Consider the following 23,037-nt stretch of genomic DNA (forward strand, 5'->3'; position numbering starts at 1 on the left):
CACAGCTCAAATAATTCTGTGAATTTCGACTGATTAATTCTGCGTTTTTCGGGATTTCGGCCAGAACTCAGAACCAACGAAAAATTCGTTATGTGCAGCCGTACCTTTAGTAATCCTACTTACGCAATCCTCGTCACCTACATTGATAAATGGTCGTCTCGTCTGTCACTTTTTAAATATCCCTGTCGTCGGGTCGTCAGAATCGTCACAAAACATGGGAGGACCCCCTATGGTAGCACTTCATGGCAGGATCTTCAGAGGGTAACACTGTTGCTAAGGAAAGACAACTTACGTGGCAAAATAAATCTGATATGAAAATACTAATAACAAAATGGTTAATCATGAAAATAGACCAACAAGGAAAAATAATAAAAATGAAATAAAGCTAGAGGAGCCAAGTAAGGGCTCTGATAAAAAAGGTACGGTAGATGCTCCTATAAGAGGAGTTCCAGACAACTTAAAGAATTTATGTGAAGTCTTTGCGTTGTACTACATAAAAAAATTTTATAATTCAAAGAGTCAAGCGGATGTGTTTTCAATTTCAACTTAAATGTTAACATATATTTTCGCATTCGCTAGAAAAAGGATGACATGTGTCAAGCGTTACATCTAATATATTTACAACTTCCAAGACATTCTAGTTCATCGTGATAGATCGTCAGATGTATCGACAAAAATGGGAATAAGTACCTGCAGAATTGTTTATAAATACTGCATATCAATAGAATGGTGCAAATGTTACAGTGTCGGTCAAACAATCTGAATGTCACAAGTTGAAATATCGTCAAAAGTTATCTGTTATCCCAACTTTGACCCTTGCATACAGATAGACGACAAACAGACAGTACATCTTATAATATTATAAATATTTTGCTGTTTCGGTTTATTGGACACATAAAATATTTGTTATTAGTTTTACTTTGCAGAATAGACTTTGTTGTTTAGAAAAAATAGGCAAATCATTGTTAATGGATATCAAAGATGTGCATTTCCCATGAACTTTTTATAAAATTACGGCAGCCTTGATTTATAAAACCAGTAAGATTTAGCGGTTAAAAAAAAAGTTGTCTATGCAAACTAATAATAGAGCAGTTATGGTGCAGCCAACCAATTAGAAGAGTTAAGTATAGTTTTTCCTTTTTCTTTGGCCCAAATGGTTAGTTTGAAAGGCTATTGGAGTAGATTAGCCAATTTACCTGTATTTCACATCCTTATAAATCCCCACATTGTAAACTTTCCTGGAACATATTATTTAAGTCGTAGAAGCGCTTACTGTACTCTGAAGTATTACTACTGTGTTAAACAAAGAACTATTATTAGCCTGAGGCGATTAATCCAATCCATTACAATTCTCCATCACCAGAGACCCGGCCCTCTCATGAAGATGTGGTGAAGATGTTGAGAAGGCCAAAGGAAGCACACACAATTCAGTGAAATGAGCAGATGGCCATCTGACAAGGGCACCAAAAAGAGCCTCCCCTATTTGCACCGGAAGACTGAATCTGGCTTCTGAATAAAAGAAAAAAAATGAGGGGACCATCCCAAATTTAAAGTAAAGTTTGTAGGGCCTTTCCCAGTAAAAAATTATTTGGTCAAACCATACTTGCGTAGTAAAACGGCGGGGCCAGTCTTTGGTGCAGAATTAAAGCAGGCAAAAACCATTCCATGTTTGTCCGGAGAAGCTTTGACAGACACATGCCACCATAGAGCCAAGAAAATGCCCCAACATGCAAGGGATGCAGGCTCGGAGCCTAGAGGAAAAAGCAGAGCTTGAGATGGAAAAGCAAAGATCAAAGGCTTACACTTCCCTTGCATTTAGTAAATAACTGGAAGGCCAACTGCAAGAGATCCGAAGGAGCCAGGAACTGGAGAAATGACTGTAACAAGAAAAAATTCTAGGAGAGCCAGCTGAGCCCGTGAGTCCAGCACCATTCTAGCTTCCTGGTCGCTAGCAAACAACACCTTGAGTGAGTAAGTACAACTCCCGGCCACGAAATTTTTTTCCCAAACAGTTTCACCTATGACAGTAAAATCTTGGTTTTTGATTGGTTCCCATCTGGTTCAAATCGCATGAATTGCGCTCTGCTCATGCATTGAAGATATTGTAGGCATGATAATATGTAGATATGCAAGCATATTCACACACAGGAATACATTGAGTTTGTCTCGACATTGTAAGATTTGTTCATCGGTAAATTCTTGAAGATTGTTACATAAAATATGTTATGTATGACTACAGGTACCATGAATTACCACTTTGTATATAATATATTAATGTCTATTTTGTGCCGTCGATCAAAGACAAAGTGTCGAATTACCATTCGAGCGTGGACGTGGTACACATGATGCCGATTAACGATTACTGCTACATCACATACAAATTTATAAGTAAAGTATTGATATTATTACCCTATTAGTAATACCTTCAGAGCTCATAACATGAATATTCATTATGCATTTATCTGTAAACCACTAAGGAGCCAAGCTTTTACTGCCATAGGTACACCTGTTTGAGAAAAAAAGTTGCTCCCCGGCCAGCTAGAAACGCTCGGCCACCTGAATGTTAAGGAAAGTTGGAGAGGTCAGCCATGGTGAGAGCCATTGAAGAACACAACAAGCACAGCGCTGCCGGAGCCCAAGTGAGGGGGAAGGCTGATGACACGGATGACATAACGCCTTTTGATTTTAAAAGATAAAACTGTATATTGTCTGGTCTGGGTAGCACACAGCGGCACTAAAACAGCAACAAACCTAATTAATGTCACAAAATGATGAGGATATTAATACTTTTGGCCATGATTACATTTGGTAGGATTACTGGTACAGAGAAACCTCGATTCTGAACATAATCCGTTTCAGAAGGTTGTTCAAAAACTGAGTTGTTTGAGATCCGAAACAACTTTTCCCTTTAAAATAAATGCATGTAAATTTTAATCCGTTCCGAGTCGAGAAAACCACTTCGGTAAAGTATTTTTAACGTTTTACACCATAGAATGTACACTGCATACTATAGATAAAAACCAGCAGATATAGACCGTGTTTAATTTTAATAAAATATTTATTATCATGATGAAAAAAGGAAACAAAAAGCCAACAAACAGTACGTATGTTTTGCTCTTAAAACGTTGAAAACCTTAAAGGTTAAAATACAATAACAAACATTGCAGAAAGTGATAAGGAAACGGCAAAAAATGAAACCGATCAGTTACATCAAAAATTGCGTAAAAAAGAAACCATGAATAAACAGCAATGACCCATTTATTTTACATGTTTGAAAGAGAATGCAAAAACATTTTAGCGTAACTCGACTGTCTCTCTTGAGGAAATGTCTTCGGTAGAAGAAGCATCCTTCAAGGTGGCTCCTTTCATTCTGAAAATAATTTGTCAAACAAAACCGAGGCTATTGAGGCTATGTCAACGAGTGCATCATTAGTTATAAGTTACAAGATGTTGTCTCATACCCAGCAATTTAATGTAACAAGATATTCTCATACCCAGTTATATAGAGTCTGGTTCTTTTTCAATCTAAATAAAACTTGAAGGTTTTCTCATGAGAAATTCCTTCGGATTAAAATTGACCATTTTTGTGAAATACATAGACCTGACTGCTGTCAGCTATCCATTAATTAGGTTAACAGCTGCTCCTTCCTGTTGCCAAGATAAAGTAGAATTGTTGACGCAAACGGTAGAGATAAAATATATTATTCTCAGGATCTCTTGGCAACAGCCGGCATTATGGATGTTGCAATGCTCTGATAAGACAGTCATTGACGTGGATTGTATACATAAGGAGTCTAAATGTCAAGAGTTTTATTTATTAAGTGATAAGACATCAGGGGGCGTTGTAGTTAGCATGTGATCTAGTTTATCAGAGCTTTGATGCCAGCCATGACTAGTCCACCTGCCTGGTTCACACACTTCAGCTACCTGTTATGATTGTCACTTTGTATAGTACCAGATGAGGAATAAACATTCCTATAGCAAAGATATTAAAACATAAATTATATTACCTTCAGTCATAGAAGGGAGAAAAAACAATCTGCCATTTTGGCTTTGTAATTTTGAAGCATTTGCTTCAAGCTGTTTGTTACAAAAAGAAGGAATTCCCAAACTAGAATTGGTTTGTTATGGATATAATTCCAAACCATATTCTGCAACAGGTAGAGTGCACTCGCTCAACACGATGTTTACGCATGATGCACCTTAATAAACTCAATTACCTTCAGTCATAGAACGATATTTGCTAAAATTGTGTCATTTATCTGTTAATAAGCACAACAAACAATGTATAAAACATCACAAAGGTTAGCATAAATGATTGACATGTCTAGTCAGTAGATACAAGTTGTCCTCCCTTGATAGGCTTGTTTTACAATGGTTTGGAGTTACGACCTCGTGTTTAATATTGTAAAAATTGAGAAGTGATAACATTTTGACAGAAGACCTATGGTAAATACAAATGGTAAATGAAAAGAGAAATACAATGAATGTATATAAATAATTAGTAAAAATTCATCACATCTACCACAATGGACTCTGCAGTAGTCTAACATTGGTTTACATGCTTTCACACTAGCAAAAGTTGACTTGAGAAAAAAAATTGATATTTTATTATTGAAAGGGCTGGAGGAAGCACCCACGGCCCGACAAGAGGAGCAGAAGGCCATCTGACAAAAGGACCAAAAGAAACCTCCCCCTATATGCACCGGGAGACCGAGTCTAACTTCTAAATAAAACAAGGAGAGAAGACAACCCCAAATTGCAGGCAAAATAAAATCCTTACTGATTATTTTCTGTGTAGAAGAGCGTATTGTACTTTGAAATATCATGACAGTGTTAAACAAGGAACTACTATTAGTCTGAGACAGTAATTCTAACCCAGTACAATCCTCCATCACCAAAGACCCAGACCCCTCATGAAGATGTGGTTAAGATGTTGAGATTGCCTTACCAGGATCTCTCATCTTGGAGAACCCCTTTTGAAAGCAACAGGGGTGCCTAAAAAAGAACAGGACCTGGATAACACAAAAAGACTAGGGAGGACCCAGTTGTGTTCGATTTAGGGCAAGACCTGAGCGATGGGTTCTCAAAAGTGAAAGAGAAGCTTCCTGTTCTGAAAGCAAAAGGAAAACTATTGTAGGAAAAGGTCACCAGAAAAGTGCCTGTCCTAACTTGACTGGTCACACTAAGATAATCATACTGTTTTACTAGAAGAGAACACGCCAGAAGCACAAAAACAGGTCAAAAAAGGGGCCCTAGCACAAAAAGCAGAACTAAAGCGGTATGTGTGCCTAAAAGCAAGTAACTACAGCAGACATGGGCAGAGTGAGCTAGCTGAAATAGCTACGTCCAAACACACTAAAAATATAGAGGCCAGGAGGAGGGTATCACACGTTGAGCTTGCCAGCACAACTAAGATGCTCGACTAGGATGCTCCTAAAACTCAGTTGGTTACGAACGACCCTATCACCCAAAAACAAGAGGGACAATCCGAGGACAAAGTGCACAAGAAACAGTTACTACCCAGCATATTTACTCACTTGGACAGCTGGCGCATTTCAGAGCCGAAGCAGGAATTCACTCCGGGAAAATTAATCTCTACCATGAGTCCCGAAACAGCTACGGACAAGTTGTAATATCCCCTATTTTATCTCACGAAAAAATTTTCCCATAGACACGTCACGGAATGGGAGCTTTCATTTAAAACTACAACAGGATAAAAAGATGTTGGCAAGACCATAGTCAACACAGCCTCGTATTAGTGTTAAAAGCATTTAGGCAAAGTTTACTGGGGTTTTACCCATAAATTCATGCATACATAAACAGCACAAGCTGTATAATGGGCAGTTGTGTTTGTAGCCTTGTATAACTATTAGACATGTTTCTTTATCAAGATTGCCCAATGTCTCGCAGACGCCATTATCTGTCCCAAGAAAATAAAGTTTATGTCAGCTTAGCAAGGTCTTTGCCAGTTTGACACAAGTTGACGCGGTACTTACCAGAATCAATAGTAACAGGTAATAATGAACCGGGAGCAACTTTGAAGGTAGTTGCACCAGATCATTACACGTACTCGAGTTGGATAGCTAATTTTTATCAACATAATTGCCAGACAAGACAACACACTTTTTGCCATACTTGTACTAGTTTTTTATTCCTTCGGCATAAAATTTTGTAAATTGCCTTTGTAATCATTTACTCACAGAAGCTATAACCTCATTGTGAATTATCATTATTTTGGTAGAAAATGAGGCCACAAATTGCAAGCCTATTTTCTTGTTATTCATGTTTCTTTTCACTTGGTAAAAACTGGCACAGCAAACTGTAACGGATCCAGCGCATAGAACAACACATTGAAACTGGCAAAACAAACTGAAACATGGACAGTGCACTGAAATAGCACACTGAAACAGCAAATTAAAACTGGGAAGACCAAATGAAACTAACAAGATAAACTGAAATTACAATGTAAAAAACGACGAGGTGTTTTATTCAATTAATATTTTTGATGGCCTTTCATGGTTATTTAGGATGATGGAAAGAAAGTGGGATAACTCCAAAAGCATCCTGATCTCTCATACTGGTGAATTTCTAGTTACATGGTGAGCCTGTGTTGATATTTTGGCGTCCACAAGGTAGCTATGTTTCTAGCTGTTTCGGTGTTACTAAAATGTTTGTTACTGTTGCAGCAACATCTATGTACTATATTCTGTCAATTCCTTATTGTTATAGTAGTCCACATTACCTGTTAGATGAGCGAAACATGCTATATTCAGACTGACAACGGTTGCAGGTACTCTATAGCTGCCTTAGTTTCAGCAAGAGACTTTCAATTGCTAACAATCCTACAGAGGTGAAATTTGAGCTCTGCCAGAGACAAGAGAACATGCTTGGGTGGTCTTTACATTGACCTAGCTCTCTCTATGTCAGAGAAAAGGCAGCGTTAATAAATTAGAGTGAGGTCACATGTACAGGAATTCCTTTCACTGTATACTAAACAAGCCTCAAGCTATTACCTTCGGTCAGCTTAATGGATCGTGTAAAAACTACCTGAAGGATTTTTAGCTATCGGGGACTAACTTTTAAAGGTTGACTTGCAACAAAATTCACATTACAGTGATTTAGTATCAAAAGATTGACCATGTCTTACTCTGCTGCGTTGAAAGTGGCAAATATGCTTAAATGTGATTACAAGCTCTTGAAAGCTACAAAATGAACAGTTATCGCAGCCATCACAAAAACGCTGTAGGTTGGAATCCATTTCAAATGGGGCGTAACTGAACATGATGGCTTCTGTTTACACTTTCATGCAAACTCGTTCGTTGAAATATTTTCACAAATATACTTCACGCATTTAATAAAACCATGTTTGTTGTCCTTACCCGTCTTTTTCGCCATCATCATAATCGAAAAAATCTTAAAACCTACCGTAAAAAATCTAATTTTTCTACCTTAACTCGAAGGAGTGCATATCATTCTCTGACGAACATGAGAGGCCTGTTGGTCCCCTGCGATACTAAAAATTGCTGCAGAAACTGTTCGCGCGCTATTTGACAGAAAGTATAGGTCACATGATCAGATTACGACTAGATGATTAGACCAGACTGAAAAGATACTGTAAAGTAGTGAGCATTTATATTTGATACGGGCTTTTAGTTAGAACCTCAAGTACTTGTCATAAACTAGTGCTACGAGAGTTTTATATTGAGCCTTTTATTGGCCTTTAATTTCACGTGATAACATCACACGTCAAAACAATAACCAAAATGTAGGAGTACGTCAGCCAAATAAAGAGATTCCAAACAACTGCGTTTTCGTGATGGCTGCAATTAACTGTTCGTTTTCAAGCTTTTAAGAGTTTGTGATCGCATTTCGACCCATTTTGCATCTACAACACAGCAGAGTAAGACATTGTGAACCTTTTGATACCAAATAACTGTAATGTGAATTTGGTTGCAAGTAAACCTCTGAGTGGTATTTCATTATCTTACATTAAAAAGGATTACATAACAGCCATACATATACCTTAGAATAGAACTAGTCAAGCTGTATTATCAATATTCATTCTACATAATTGTTACACAGCAGGTAAAATGGAAAGCGAAAGGTCTGTTACAGGAGCAGACAAATCCATAAGTTATCTAAAGAGGAAGCTGTTATCGCTGACATAGTAGGCCCCTTGAACATGTTTGACTGAGCTGAAGAATGCTGTGCCTGCTAGGTTGATGAATCGAACTTTCTTAGATTTTATTCTGTGTTCATAGTTGGCCAGGTACTCCCCGTTGACGTATATCTGTAACATGATTTAACGTAGATATTTGTGTTTCCAAGGCTATAACAGCGGATATAACCAATTATGCCTTTTTACATATATTTAAGACACTATCAACCCACCAATTCACATATTAAAACTTGATTCTACTCTCACCTCATAACCATCATCCCCCACATTGAACTGAACATAGAACTGTCTGCCAGGGTAAAAGGCCTCTGGGAGGGGATAAATCTCCTCATCTCCCCAATCTCCATTCTTCAGAGTGTTGAGTACAATTTCACCTGCAGAGAGCTTTGCATTATTAGGACACGAACATGCAGCAAGCTGCGCCTCCTAAAGAAGGTGATAGAACCCTGTATGTCAGGCCACATCTAATGGTAATTGGACCCTGTATATCAGGCCACACCTCCTGATGGTGATAGAACCCTGTATATCAGGCCACACCTCCTGAAGGTGATAGGACCATCTAAATGTATGCAAGACGACACTTTTACCTTGGTCCCATCTTGGATTAAAGTGCAGAGGATATATCAGGGCCCCACCTCCAAATAGCGATTGAACCCTGTATATCAGGCTATTACTTTTTGCTATCACGAATCATTGTTTCACACATTTTTATCGTTTCATCTAGCTATAAAATTTGCTTAAAATTTTCTTTGGCATTTTTAACTAGTAAATTAGATTTATGATTAGAATTTATGTTCGTTTCTCACTTGTAGAAAGGGAGGAACATCGATTGATCAATGCTCATTTTCAACTCTCAGAAACAAAGCTTCAAATTGTTGGCTTTGCGTCTTTATTTTTTTGTTAAACATTTATTCATTTTGTAAATTACACTCGCAATTTATCTAACTCTCAAATTGAAAACTTTCAGTAGATATGCAATAGAACGACGTAGATATAAATGACATTTGTTTTATTGTTACAGGATGTTCATGTGGTTCGCCAGGGAGCAGTTGTGTCGGTCTGGAAACTGCCATACATGGGAAAGAGAGACACGAATGTGTGCTGCACGAAACATAATATGTTTTGTTTGAGTTTGCAGCAGTAGATTAATTTGTCCTATTATATGAGATGAAACTAGGTGAATGGCCACAACTTGGATGGATGGTTTAATAAAAACTTTATGCTGCAGCGAAAATTGCAGTTGGTTTCGCCATATATTCAAACGTAATTTTTTCAAAGATGGCGGCATGCTTATTTTGTTTAGTAGCTAGTCTCCAGTGTGAGTAGTAACTGAGAACTTAGCTGATACAAAGGCCATGATGAAATAAGTTAACTCAACGACCTAATTACCGTAGATCGGCAGAATCGAAGTCGGTACTCAGATGTTTACACAGCATTTAGAGAACGCTAATATGACAAGTTTCTAATTTCCCTTATTTGAGGCGTTTGAGACATTCATAATAATGTATCTGTAGCTAGATTTAAAATTTTATTCTAGCCATCATGAGCAAATGCAAAATAAAATTTAAGACAATAGAGTCGCTAGTAGGAGCCAATAGTAGGACTAGACTTTTATCGCAACAGCCAATGTGAATATGAGAGATAGAGACAGGTTGTATCACTGGTTACATCATTTTGGGCAAGTCCGGGCATGTTTTTTGGCCTGAGCGTTCTTAGTGTGATCAACCTTTTTCGATTTTAATCTTCAAATATCTTGACAATGACATCGCCTAACACAACAAACAACATATCAACTGATAGACAAAAAAATGCTTTCCTTTAAATGTCAACTCAAATTTGACGCAACCACATCTTTAAGTCACACCTTCTAATGGCGATTGCACCTTGTATATCAGGCCGCACCTCCCAATGGTGATAAGAACCCTGTATATCAGGTCACAACTTTTAATGGTGATAGAATCAGGCATATCAGGCAACACCTCCTAATAGCGATTGAACCCTGTATATCAGGCCACACCTCCTGAAGGTGATAGGACCATCTACATGTATGCAAGACGACACTTTTACCTTGGTCCCATCTTGGATTAAAGTGCAGAGGAATGTCTGTGTGTTTCTCTTCCTCATCAGAACTTGATGACGACTCGTCCGGAGTCTTACCTTGAAGGTTGATGCAAATTCTGAAAAAGGACAAACAGAGCTTTAACCAAATATCTAGTCTCAAAACACCTGTTTAGTCATCTGTTACCTCCTACAAGGTGTAGATGCTTGTAGGCACCTGTGAGCACATGTACAGTCCTGGCTAATGCTAGATGTCCATATGGCTAGACTCTTTTTGGCGCTTATAGGCGGTCCAAAATATGTTAAGGTGAAATTTGAATATTTACACAAAATGTCTTAAATTTCTCTGAAAAAGTGTTGGCATTTTGGGCCAAGAAGATCCTTCAGGCAAAGTCTTGGCAGACTCATGTCTACGACAGAATTGTGACATAGGCAAGTATCTAATAGCATCTTAAACAAATGTACTTTTAGTCTTCAAAACATGAACAGCCACACCCATAACACCTTCTACTGGTTCACTTCGGATTATTACAATTACTATTGAATATCACATACAAACACTAAAACAGTTTTCCAATTTGATTCATTTAGAGTTATCGTCTCATAAACTGTTAACCTGTTAACCGCTGTTTAACCTTTAGGTTTACCTTTCTGGATCATCCTTGACGGACCCTATGACTGTAACAATGTCTCCCGACTTCAGACCTGGCACTTTGCGATAGGAGTTGTCTTCCTACAGCAGGTTATCACACTGCATCACTACTTCAGTGAATATGAGTCAAATTTCCGGATCCAAACAAAGAGAGAAAAGTCTACTGATGGTTTACGGATAGAAACTATATGATCAGCACTTACCAAAGAGCCAAGGAATCTAACCTCCAGTACAGACACATCTCCATTAACTGTTAGATGATGAGCATCCTGAGCATCACATCGATGATTGTATGTCACATATGGCTCACCATTCACGTACACCTGCAACAGTTGTCAATATATCAAGCACAGGACTAGTTAGTCATGTATACCGGTAATAACTGTCAATAGACTGACATTTGAGTCATCATTAGCAAACACCAGCGACAGCTGTCAAGAAGCTAAATCTCTACAAAAATTGTCATCAACATGCATGACAGACATCACTGGATGCTACCAGATGGAAAGCTCAAAACAGAGAAAGTGTGAGAATTTTAAACGCATGACTAATATCTTGTACATGTATTCTGTCATGGCTAGATGCAGGCTTATGTAGCTTTACATATGTTTACACAATTCTAGATTAACTACAAATTTTATGCATGACAAGCATATCCCCATCTGCTGCAACACAGTAGCTGCTACAAATGTCAATAAAGCCCAGCTTACCGAGTAATAGTCATCTTGCACCTGAATGCCGATCTTGTAGACTTTTCCAGCCTCAAATGGGAAGCCACCTTCTCTCTCCTCATCTCCGTACTCACCACCTAGTCTTGAATTCCTAACCGTTTCTCCTTCATAGAAACGTGGGTTGAAATGGAGTTGTCTTTCCTCATCAGAAGTGTCACACGCCAAGTTGATATCAAACCTTAAATATTAACAAACAATCTAAACAAACACTCAGACCGGAAGACCAAACACTTGCTTCTTATGGTCCAATCATTGATAGGATGTGTCAGTCTGTGAGCTGGGCTCATGTCCCAAGTTGGATATGTGAAATAGGTCAATAGAAGACAGAGACATGTTTATAGAGGAGGTACGACTGGCTACTAGATGCAAGGGGGATATGAACCACCTTGGCTACTCTGCATTGGATATTGAAATCACCCCGTGGCAACAGTTAAGAAGTGTGGTAAGTAATTGGTTAGTCCCACATATACTGTTTCCGTGCTTCGAATTTGTTTGGAGCTGCTTCTACTCCGATTCATTGAAGCGGTAAAATCCAAATGCATTTAATTTCGTTTCTTGCTCATAAAAACGTTCACTGCTGATGAATCCAAATGGATAACACTTGGCTAAGCTCTCCTTATTATAAGCGAAATTTTTTTAGATCAAGCTTATGGATCACTGTTATGAAAACATTCTACTGCTTCTCTTCTCACTACTGTTTTTGCTTGAGTTTTTACCTTTACATAACATTTACATGTCAAGGATGGGTTGTTCGTACGAGGATGATGAAATAATTATATTTTCTAGCACAACTAGTTAATTACGCAAGAATTGGAAAGTAACATGAAGACCTGAAAGTGAGTCTACTTTAATAAGTTTCACTTTGAGGTATACATCACGGATCTTGGAAAGATCCATAGTGCAACTCCGAATCATTGAAACAGTCGGGTGCAAGTTCGCCGGCAGTGGGCAACTCCAAACTTATTTGAAGCAAGGAAGCACAGTGATTATGTGGACTGCAGACTATTATGGGAATAAAACTGCACCAACTTTCTCTCAGAATTCGTTGGTTTCATTCTCCTTTGGTTTTATTCATCTCCGTATTTTTTGAGATGTTAAAACCATGTCTACAATAAAAATAATCTCATTTCTGCCGTCACTGTGAAAATATGAACAATTATAGTTATTTATATTTAAAAGCAAAAATACTAGATATTAGTTTAACTACTTGGAAATACTTAGTAGCTTTCTGTAGTATTTCGAGTAGGCCTTGAAAGAAATGATTTTCATATCTTGCCTATAAAATGGCATCATACTTTTAATGCACTTTTTATGCTTTAAAAGTTACTCTGTTCACTGAAATACATGACAAGTCGTGAGTGGCGCATTCCATAGAGATTTTCTTTGTTTGCATTATTCCAACTACGGCTCACCTGTGAAGGTTGTCACAACTGTCAGTCGTATTTATCCAATTACACCGACACGCAAGAATTGTCATAAACTATTAGTGTCAAAAAGCAAAAAAACTACACCCGCATAGGGTGTCATGATTTTACAGTCATGTTGAAACTGCTGCAGCTCACCTGTGAGGGTTGTCATGAACAGCGACAGTCACATTAACCCAGCTGCCAGGAATCAGCTCCTGTGGGATGATGCTGTTGTAACGAGCTCCCTAGAAAGCGAACAGAAAACTCCTTGTAGTTCAGACATTCTATTCTCATCAAGTCAGTCACACAGTACTGAATGAGTATGATAGTGCAAGTAACTGTTTACATCAGTAGTTAAAGCTTGAGGAAAATTGTAGCCTTAGTTCCTTCAATGCTTACAGACTGTCAATACTAATAGATACTTACAAAGTATGCTGTGAATTCGACATCGGTAAATTTAGCATCACCATCTATGTAGATGTGAGAGACGGAACGGATGTCCACTCTATGGTCGTAATTGCAGAAGTGGGCTCCATTAACATAGACCTAAATGGGACAGTAGATGGAAGTTTACGCACAATGTCCCTATGAGCTGATCATCACTGATTCAACTATGCAATTAATCAACAATTTTGAGTCATCGACAAGATAACAGCAGTAAAAATCCGCAAGTCAAGAGAGTTTTATTACGCAGAAATTTGGATCGAATCCATCATGCTTCAAAAAGATGAAAACAGAATTTGCGGATGCGTCAAAAAATGCTGTGCCAGCTATTCTATTTTAATTGTTTTCCAAATTTCAGTCATTCTTTGGATTTTAGCAGTTCCGAATGCACCGCTACAGCGTAGAAATCTTTATATTTTTGGCAAATCATCCACATCCCTAATCTCCATTGAATCACTTATTGCATGGCAACTCAACGAGCGCACAACTCCAAATACACACCATAGAGACAGTGATTCACTGGCTACTAAATGACAACATGCAATAGTATAGTGGAAAGGATTAATAGGCCTTCAATGCATTATGCTTTATCTACAAGAGCAGGAAGTCTGGGGATGAGGTTTAACCCTTTTGCAGGCAGAGCGACATTATTGTCGTTTCCCGATACTGACGCCAATGGACAGAGCGACTATTATGTCACCACACAAACGTTTTTTATAAATTGATTTCTGGTTACCTTATTGCGTTTTTTTATTTAATTTTTTTACTAATAGTAAACTAAAATATATTGGTCTATGTTAGCAACCAAAAAATTAGCCATTTTGAAAAAAACGATCGTTTTTCGCAATACTAAACGAATGAAAAATCTGAAATAAAAACGTATTTGAATAAAATAGAGATTTTTGTTTGTAGCTTGTTTATGCTTCTGTTACTGCTTTCTGAATATTTTACCAGAGTGCAACAACTTTCTTTTACTGTCATGGCGTCTTCCAAAGGCTATAGGCAAAGGCAAGGCTATAAAGGAACAATAATAAGCACATGATGTCAAGATTGTGGTGTAGGCCTCTGCAAGGGCAAATGCTTCCAAAATAACTATAGCTAGAGAAACACTTATATAAGAATTTGAATTATAAATGTTTACTAGCTGCATTACCCGCCTACAGGAGCGGATTCACAAGCAGCATAAAGTTTGAGAGTTGTCTTCCATACTGCAAAACAACTCCAAATATGCAGTCTACTGAAATTGTTATCCTGATCAGAGTATGTATGCACATACACATGTCAATGTTGGGGAGAACAATGGAAATCTGCAATGTGTCTTACAACTAGATGCATGTAAAATCTAGTAAATATTCTAGATTCATGTGTCTAGATTCATGCTTCCGCTCATACCAGTCTATATTTGCAGTTGACGATCGCGCACTTCTTCCGCTGAGCCCCAGCCTCGGCTGACCAATCTTTACCCGCTGAGCAGTTGACAATCGGGCTCTTGCACTTGCCTCGCATTCAATCGGTTCGCACTTGCAATCAATCGCCTTGCAATCAATCGGCCCGCACCCGTCTCGCAATCATTCGCCTTGCACTCTCGTAGCAATTAATCATCTCGCACTCGCCTTGAAATCACCTCTCACTCGCCTTGCAATACCCTCTCACTCGCCTTGCAATCAATCACCTTGCACTTGCAATCAATCGCCTCGCAACCAATCGCCTCGCAATCAATCGCCTCGCACTCGCCAACTCATTCATCCAGAAAGCCGCGCCTGGAGACTCTCGCTGTACTCGAGGCGAAAAGGGTCTCCCGCGCATCCTCGAGTGACGCCATGGCCCCAAGCCTAGCTGTGCTACCCGGGTAGTAAAAAAAGTCTTTGCACACAAAATTGATTTGTATTTTAACATATAACAACATTTGCCATTCTAACTTTCAAACTACATATCATGAAGGAAGTGTTTTGTGTAGTTGAAATAAATTAAGAGAGAAAATAAAACAACTGTAAAGGTTTTCAAACTTTTTCAACCAACTAAAACTTTCAAACTTCATATCATGAGGAAAAGGTTTTGTGCGGGACAACTGATTTAAAAATAAATAAAACAACTGTAAAGGTTTTCAGAAAAATGTAAATTTAAAATTTCATAACTTTCAGCGACCTATATCTTTTGATAACGTATAGTGGAACCTCAGTTCTCGAAGATAATCAGTTCCAGAAGTTCGAGATCCGAAACAATTTTTCCCATCAAAATAAAATAATGTAAATTTTAATTCGCTTCAAGGCGAAAAAACAACTTCGGTAAAGTATTTTTTCAACATTTTACACCATAAGCTGTACTTGTACCCGGGTAATAAAAAAGTCTTTGCACAGAAAATCTATTTGTATTTAACATATATAACAACATTTGCCATTCTAACATTGAAACTACATAAGTAACATAAGAAAACATGATAGGTAACCTATCAGGAGAAAAGTGTTTTGTGTAGTTGAAATAATTTAAGAGAAAATAAAACAACTGTAAAGTTTATCAAACTTTGTCAAACAACTGTAACTTTCAAACTTCATATCATGAGAAAAGGTTTTCTGCCAGTCTAATAAATAAGAAAAATAAACAATTGTAAAAGGAATTAGATGTAAATTTCAAATAATTAGCAAGTAATAGCTAAATTAAGTCGGTTTTGAAACAATTACAATAAAAGATGATACGGTAATGATACAATTAATACAAACTGAGAAGACAAAATAAAATTTGTGAATATGTTGAATTAATAATAACAATTCTAGCATAGAAGTGTGTGGGTATAAAAAGGTTACTGTTCCACCAGAAACTATCCATCAATTCTTTGAATACGACGATACTAAAAATGACAGAATATCATAGTATTTTGCAGTTGAAATTTTATTAGAACAATGTTTGCCAAAAATGGTTGAATAAAAGAATAATATTTACTAGAAATTCCACTGTCATACAGCCCACGACCAAATTGATATTTGAAAAAGAAAGGGTACTGATGATTGAGAACCGCAATATTAGCAGTTAAATGGCACTGCAGTGCAATAGGATAACTGCTGGTAGCTGTAATGTACTGGGTGTGGGCGTTATTATATACAACAAACAGCAATAATAAAAGAAAAGATTATATGTTTATATCTCTCCCCTTGCAATAGGAGAAATGCAATATTAGAAGTAAAATGCACTGATATTATTAGAATAACCAATATTATTAATATAGTAATACAGTAATAGTAGAAAACCAATGAACAATTCTTTTTACATTTAAAACGTCATAGCTAACAATATCAAGAAGTATCAAAAAGAATATCCAAACTTAGTAATACAGTAATAATAAAAAACCAATGCGCAATTTTGTTTACATTTCAAAACGTCATAGCTAACAATATCAAGAAGTATTAAGAAGAATATCCAAACTTATAATTAAATACCGTAATCTCATAAAAATTGTTAGAAAAAAATATCATCGTCATATCCTTTACTTACACTGCGATGGACATCAGTTAGAATACCAAAGCACTCAAATGTGTCTGAAATGTCAGTTAATTTGAAATCGGCAAAAATGAAACGATTTCAGTACTCCTATGTTAATCACCGAAACCTTCGACAATGCTCTAGACTGGTGAAAAGTGCCTGTTATATAGTCATGAAATGCGCACAACTTAATCGTTCTATTCTTTGTCGCTCGGCGTTTCAATTTCCGGTCTTAACTTTTATAAAAGTGAGGCTTAACAAGTTTTAATAACGATTTTCGTCCAAATAAATCTGTCTATTTGTGTATAATCCGATCAGATGGGTAAGTTTTAAGATAATAACGACGCTTTACAAAGATTTGGTAACATATTTAAATAGGTTTGTATGTGTTTTGTATCGTTATTATACTTTAATGACTCTACAAAACGATGGTTAAATTTGTTGATGAAATTTTGATGGAAGGGTATCGTCTCATTGTTGATGAATAATTTTCGGGAGTTGTGTGCACATGTGCATTTATCATAAATCTCCCAACCAATCGCTTCGCTCTGTTTGGTCATGGGATAATAAAGATTGGAAACTAATCAAGTAATAATAACAGTGATAGGAAAATGAAATGTTTTAACTTCAAACATGATACTCAATTTATGTTTAAAAGAATTCAAACTGAAATGATAACAACAATGAAACAAACTTTAAAAACTTATATTATAAATTCAAAAGTTATAAGAAGTTTATAAATTTAAAAAGAGAATTTAAATTTATATATCTTCTATATATATATTTCTCAAAGTATGTAAATTTATGTAAATATAAGAGAGTGGAGAATAACTGATACTTGCAATCTTACACGATAAATCTTACAGTAATCTTACAAATGTTTGTTGTAAAATGTGAAATTAATTACGAAAAACTAATTGGTTAAGTTTAAAAGGAAATATGTGTAAGCTAATACATCTAGCTGTGCTACCCGGCGCTGCCCGGTTAGTAAAAAAAGTCTTTGCACACAAAATTGATTTGTATTTAACATATAACAACATTTGCCATTCTACCTAAAATAACTGTAAAGGTTTTCAAACTTACTTTGTCAAACAAATTTTAAACTTCATATCATGAGAAAAATGTTTCGTGCAGGTCCAATAAATTTTAAAGATAAAACGACTAAAAAGGTTTAGATGTAACAGTGAAATAATTAGCAAGTAATAGCTAAATTGAGTCTGTTTTGCTACGACTACAATATGAGATGATTCGGTAATGATACAATTAATACGAACTGAGAAAACAAAATAAAATTCGTGAATATGTTGAATTAATACTAATAATTCCTGCATAGAAGTATGTGTATAAAAAAGTTACAGTTCCAGCAACAGCTATTCATCAAAACTCTGAATATGACGATACTGGTACGATGATAGGTTATGTAAAAATGAAATATTGTAGTGTCTTTGTCTGATCGAAGGTGAGAGAATCTAGATGCTATTCCTACTCGAGATTATTTGATTGTCCGCGTAAAAAGTAGTGACCTTAACAGCGATTTAGCAATTGAACCTTGATAAAAGCCAGAAATAGAGCTTCACAAAAACGGCATCGTGTTTCTAGAATTAATAAAATTTAATCGCCAAGTTCTAATATCGAGAGGGTCTATTGTCGATATCGTTTTGCCGAAAACAAATTAGCCCTAATACGTTGAGGGAAAAAAAGCATCGCGTGTCATGAAGCTAAAAGAAAGCCATAAAGTTGTAATTATTACGTCACTTTTGTGTGAAAACGGCAAACGATGAATAGGTTATGTATAATAGAGGCGTGTACTAACCGGATATTCTCGTTAATGCGCCCTAGATACCTAGTAGCGGCTAAGAGTCCGAAAAGTACGGTACTCTATAAGGCGGACACATACACAGACAGACAACGATTGCCGTTTATATAGTAGAGTTGTGTTTACCTGTATAATAAAAACACAATACGCATAATATGTCGCATATACAATATCATAAATAAAAGTGTATCAATGATTTGTTTTAAAATCAATTTGTGAAAAAATAATCTGCCCAGGGGGTCTCAAATTGGCCAAAAGAACTTGCCTGCGAAAAGGTTAAAGCTATGCAAACCCAATATGCAAACTCAATGTCAATTGAATCACTTATTGTATGGCAACTCAATGAGCGCACAACTCCCAATCCACACCATAAAGAGAGTGATTCACTGGCTACTAAATGACAACATGCAATAGTATAGTGGAAAGGATTAATAGGCCTTCAATGCATCATGCTTTATCTACAAGAGCAGGATGTCTGGGGATGAAGTTTAAAGCTATGCAAACCCAACTAAAGCATGCGGTAGCTTGTGCTTGCTCACCACATAGTTCCACGCTGTACAGATTATTCGAATCTCAAAGCTAGCCTTAGACGGAAATGGGAAGTCGGGCCCGTCTTTCTCTTCTTCTCCCCATTCACCATCAACCAAGGAGTTCCTTACCACCTCATCCTGACACTGGCGAGGATTGTAGTGGAAAGCAATTGTGCTCGCGCCATCTCCCTCCTCCGTCTGAAGGTTGAGGTAAAACCTAACATGATCATAAGACACCTGCCACAAATGATTTGAAACTTTAGAAAATCAAAAAAGACTTGGTGCTGGCATGCCACTACCCACCATGAACATAAACCTAGAACTACTGGCCAACTGATGACTTGAGCTTGACAGCTAAACCGACCTCACCAAGTTCAATTGATCACCAATCCTTTTTACATGCACTCAGGTAAGTGACCTACTTTTTAGCTACTTGGAAAGTCAATGAATCTATGAGTAGTTTTAGGAGGCACCCTTGTTTGCCTACTGCCTACGCAGTCATTGGTCACGTTGACATTGCAAAGTACTCAGGCTTACATTAGGTACGATGGGTCAACTATAAACCCTCATTATCATACTTAACAGAACACATCCGGTCGTGGGCTAAATGGGAGGATAAGATAAGGCCTATACTGGCCTCTGAAACACCTTTACACTCGGCTAGCAGCCTACAACTTTCCTACACAATAATCAAACTACTGATTTGGATAGATGACATGCAACAGCTAGTAGATATGCACTAGTCCATGGCTTGTCTAAATATATTAAATGTCTTATTGGATGCTGGTCTGGCTCCACATTTAGTGAAGTAATCGCTTTCCAGGAAAAGTCAGTGCTATTAGGAGCAACTAGGAATCAACAGTAATCCAGCTTTACACTTTTGACATGTGTGCCAGTTAATCAACCAAGCAGCCTGTAGTTAGAGACGCAAGTAGTACTGCTCGCAAATGAGCTTCAGACCCAAGCTATACGCAGCTACAATGACAGTAGACACTGACAACTTGCATATATAGAGTGAGTCTTGCGTTATACCTGTCTGCGCCCTTCTTTACTTTACCCCGCACTACTACCTCATCACCCACATCAAGGTTATTTGGAATCGCCTGGCAGAAGGGGAGATCCTGCAATAACCGATTAACAAATCTTAGAGATTTCAATATGCAAGGACAACAATACAAGAAAGGTTTATTGCAGATATTAAGTTCACAATATGTACATAGTAAGACCAATCAGTACGTTCAAAGTTTTAGGTGACCTACATTACAAACTGAACACTTACAATCTGTTCTACTGTGTAAGACATGCTTGAGTTTTCAGTCCGTATGTTACTGGTAGGCAGCGGTTCTGCAGACTTCCTGATTTTCTTCTTCCCTCACGTAGAGTGCTCGTTTCGATCGGCTGTGCAGCCTGGCAATTGCTAAGCTTAATGATATTTCAAGGATATGACAGTGGTGGAGGAAACCAGAAAATGAAGGGTCGAAAAACTTGTTTGATTGAGAAGCTAATCACATCAATGTTATACAGTCCCCCATGGGAGATGTATATGCTCTATGTATATATGTATACATGTATAGGCTACATATATGTATATATGTGTACATTTATATACGTTTTAAGGGGGGCTGTTTATCATTGATCACATGCAGCGTAAAAGTTTATAATACTTGTTACATATTAAACTGTAAAAAAGCAAAAAAGTCACTCTAAACCACATAAAAAGTGCTTGTCATCATTTAGGCTTCAACTGTTAGATCAATGATATTAAACACCTTGGGGGCTTTATATCGCTTGTTAGATACACATGCACCAGTTTACCAGTTTACCATTTTCAGCAGGTGTCCGTTAAACAGTAAACTGCCATTACATTGAATTTAATTCTTACTAAATATGTAAAATTCTGAATGTTTATTTTTGTTTTGTCATTGTAAGATGTTGGAAAGAAAATTTCAGTTCTTGCGTTTCACATATTGGGATAAATCTAGATCCGCCCCTCTCAAAGATAGCCATGTGTGGCAATAGCTCAACAGCTTTGTGTGCGTCCATGCGGAACCCGGCAAAATGCCAGCCAATCCTGATTTCAACTGATATGGTGAGATGCGACCGGTTCTATCCTGTGCGGCTGAAAATAAAATAGCACAAGTAGGAGTTACCTGCTCCATGAGGTCATCCACGAGTTGGTGTCTCTGGAATATAGCAAACTGATATCAGAAGCTAGGTGCTGTACTTAACAATAGCATCAGTTGCTAATCGATGTGTAAGCTCTGTCCAAGTGTGGTACTTTTTACAATAGCACTAAGGCAAGAGAAGACGGTGAGGTTGTACATTATAATTATCTGCTTCTTATTGTGGGGGTCCTACCACACAAAGCTGTCGTCAGAATAGTCACTTTTAAAATCACTGTCGTCACTTTTAAAATCACTGTCGTCACTTTTAAAATCACTGTCACCTTTTTCAAGTTGGTAACCAAAACAATCTCTTTCTTCACATTCGTTATTTTAATACAAATATCTATACTGGTGGCACTGGGTTGCGTTAAAAATCTGAAACTCGCTCAGTTTGAACTTCTGCTAACCAAAAGCATGGCTCAACCAGCGCCCTTCACAAACATATTAGTGTTGTTTGGGAGCGTTGCTGATTACTCCGCGAAGAGTGACAGCCGTCTTATGTTTTTAGAGCTATATTTCTTGTACTGAAAATAGACCGAGATTGTCTTTAATAATCACTGTCAGTCACAGACTTGGAAACGGATTTGCTGTCAATGTCGTGGCATTTCATTGCTTTAATTATTTGGCAGTCTATAAATGCTGGGCCAGATGCTTCAAACCAAAAACTAGTAGTTTCGGTTGACCGTGGTGATTTATGAACAAATAATAAGTTAGTCACGGTACGGCTACACGTAACCAAATTTCCGTTGGTTTTAACCAAAATCACGAAATGATTGAAACACAGAATTATTCTGCGCTGCTAGAATCGTGCTAGCGAGCACGATCTCAGCAGCTTTTGCAATTAGTATAGTCCAAGAGACGTATAATGACACACAATAAAAGTATAAGTGCAAATCAACATAGTACACACGATGCAACTGCTTAGATTGCGTTATTGAATGTATTTATTGTTTGGATGCTATAGCTACAATTTGTTTATTTTTTAATTATATTTCCTTTCTAGCAGCAAAAGTTTTGTGGTAGAGAATGTTGACATCTCTAGCGCAAACAAGTCAGTTGTATCGTATTTACTATGATAACTTTCTGTAATATTTTTCTTGTGTGTTGCATTATGTTTTCGGACTACATATATCTTAAAATTTGCTAAAGTCGTGCTCGCTAACCAACAATAGCGCGACTTAAACAGTTACATCGTGTGTTCTATGTTGAAATGCTTTCGTATTTTTATTGTGTGTCGCGGTACATGTCTTGGACTATACTAATTGTTAAAGCTGCTAGAATCGTGCTCGCTAATTATTTGTTTAATCTGTTAAAAGCGTTTCGTCGACGAACTCGGTGGGCATGCACAGCTCAAATAATTCTGTGAATTTCGACTGATTAATTCTGCGTTTTTCGTGATTTCGGCCAGAACTCAGAACCAACGAAAAATTTGTTACGTGCAGCCGTACCTTTAGCAATCCTACTTACGCAATCCTCGTCACCTACATTAATAAATGGTCGTCTCGTCTGTCACTTTTTAAATATCCCTGTCGTCGGGTCGTCAGAATCGTCACAAAACATGGGAGGACCCCCTATTGTC

The 23,037-nt window shown here is 37.3% G+C and overlaps 1 protein-coding gene across 1 annotated transcript; it reads right to left on the bottom strand.

Annotated features, from left to right (window-relative positions):
• Window positions 1–8,032: 8,032 nt before the first annotated feature.
• Window positions 8,033–20,700, bottom strand: LOC137396712 (32 kDa beta-galactoside-binding lectin-like). Its single transcript, XM_068083025.1, has 11 exons — window positions 20,573–20,700; window positions 20,326–20,414; window positions 19,303–19,510; window positions 13,456–13,575; window positions 13,186–13,274; window positions 11,603–11,801; window positions 11,096–11,215; window positions 10,888–10,973; window positions 10,250–10,359; window positions 8,429–8,556; window positions 8,033–8,293 (listed from the first exon to the last, which is right to left on the bottom strand). The coding sequence occupies exons 1-11, from the start codon at window positions 20,594–20,596 to the stop codon at window positions 8,138–8,140; spliced, it is 1,329 nt and encodes a 442-aa protein (XP_067939126.1). The 5' UTR covers window positions 20,597–20,700; the 3' UTR covers window positions 8,033–8,137.
• Window positions 20,701–23,037: the final 2,337 nt, after the last annotated feature.

This window comes from Watersipora subatra, chromosome 5 (genome assembly GCF_963576615.1).
Source record: "Watersipora subatra chromosome 5, tzWatSuba1.1, whole genome shotgun sequence".
Classification (NCBI taxonomy): Eukaryota; Metazoa; Bryozoa; class Gymnolaemata; order Cheilostomatida; family Watersiporidae; genus Watersipora; species Watersipora subatra.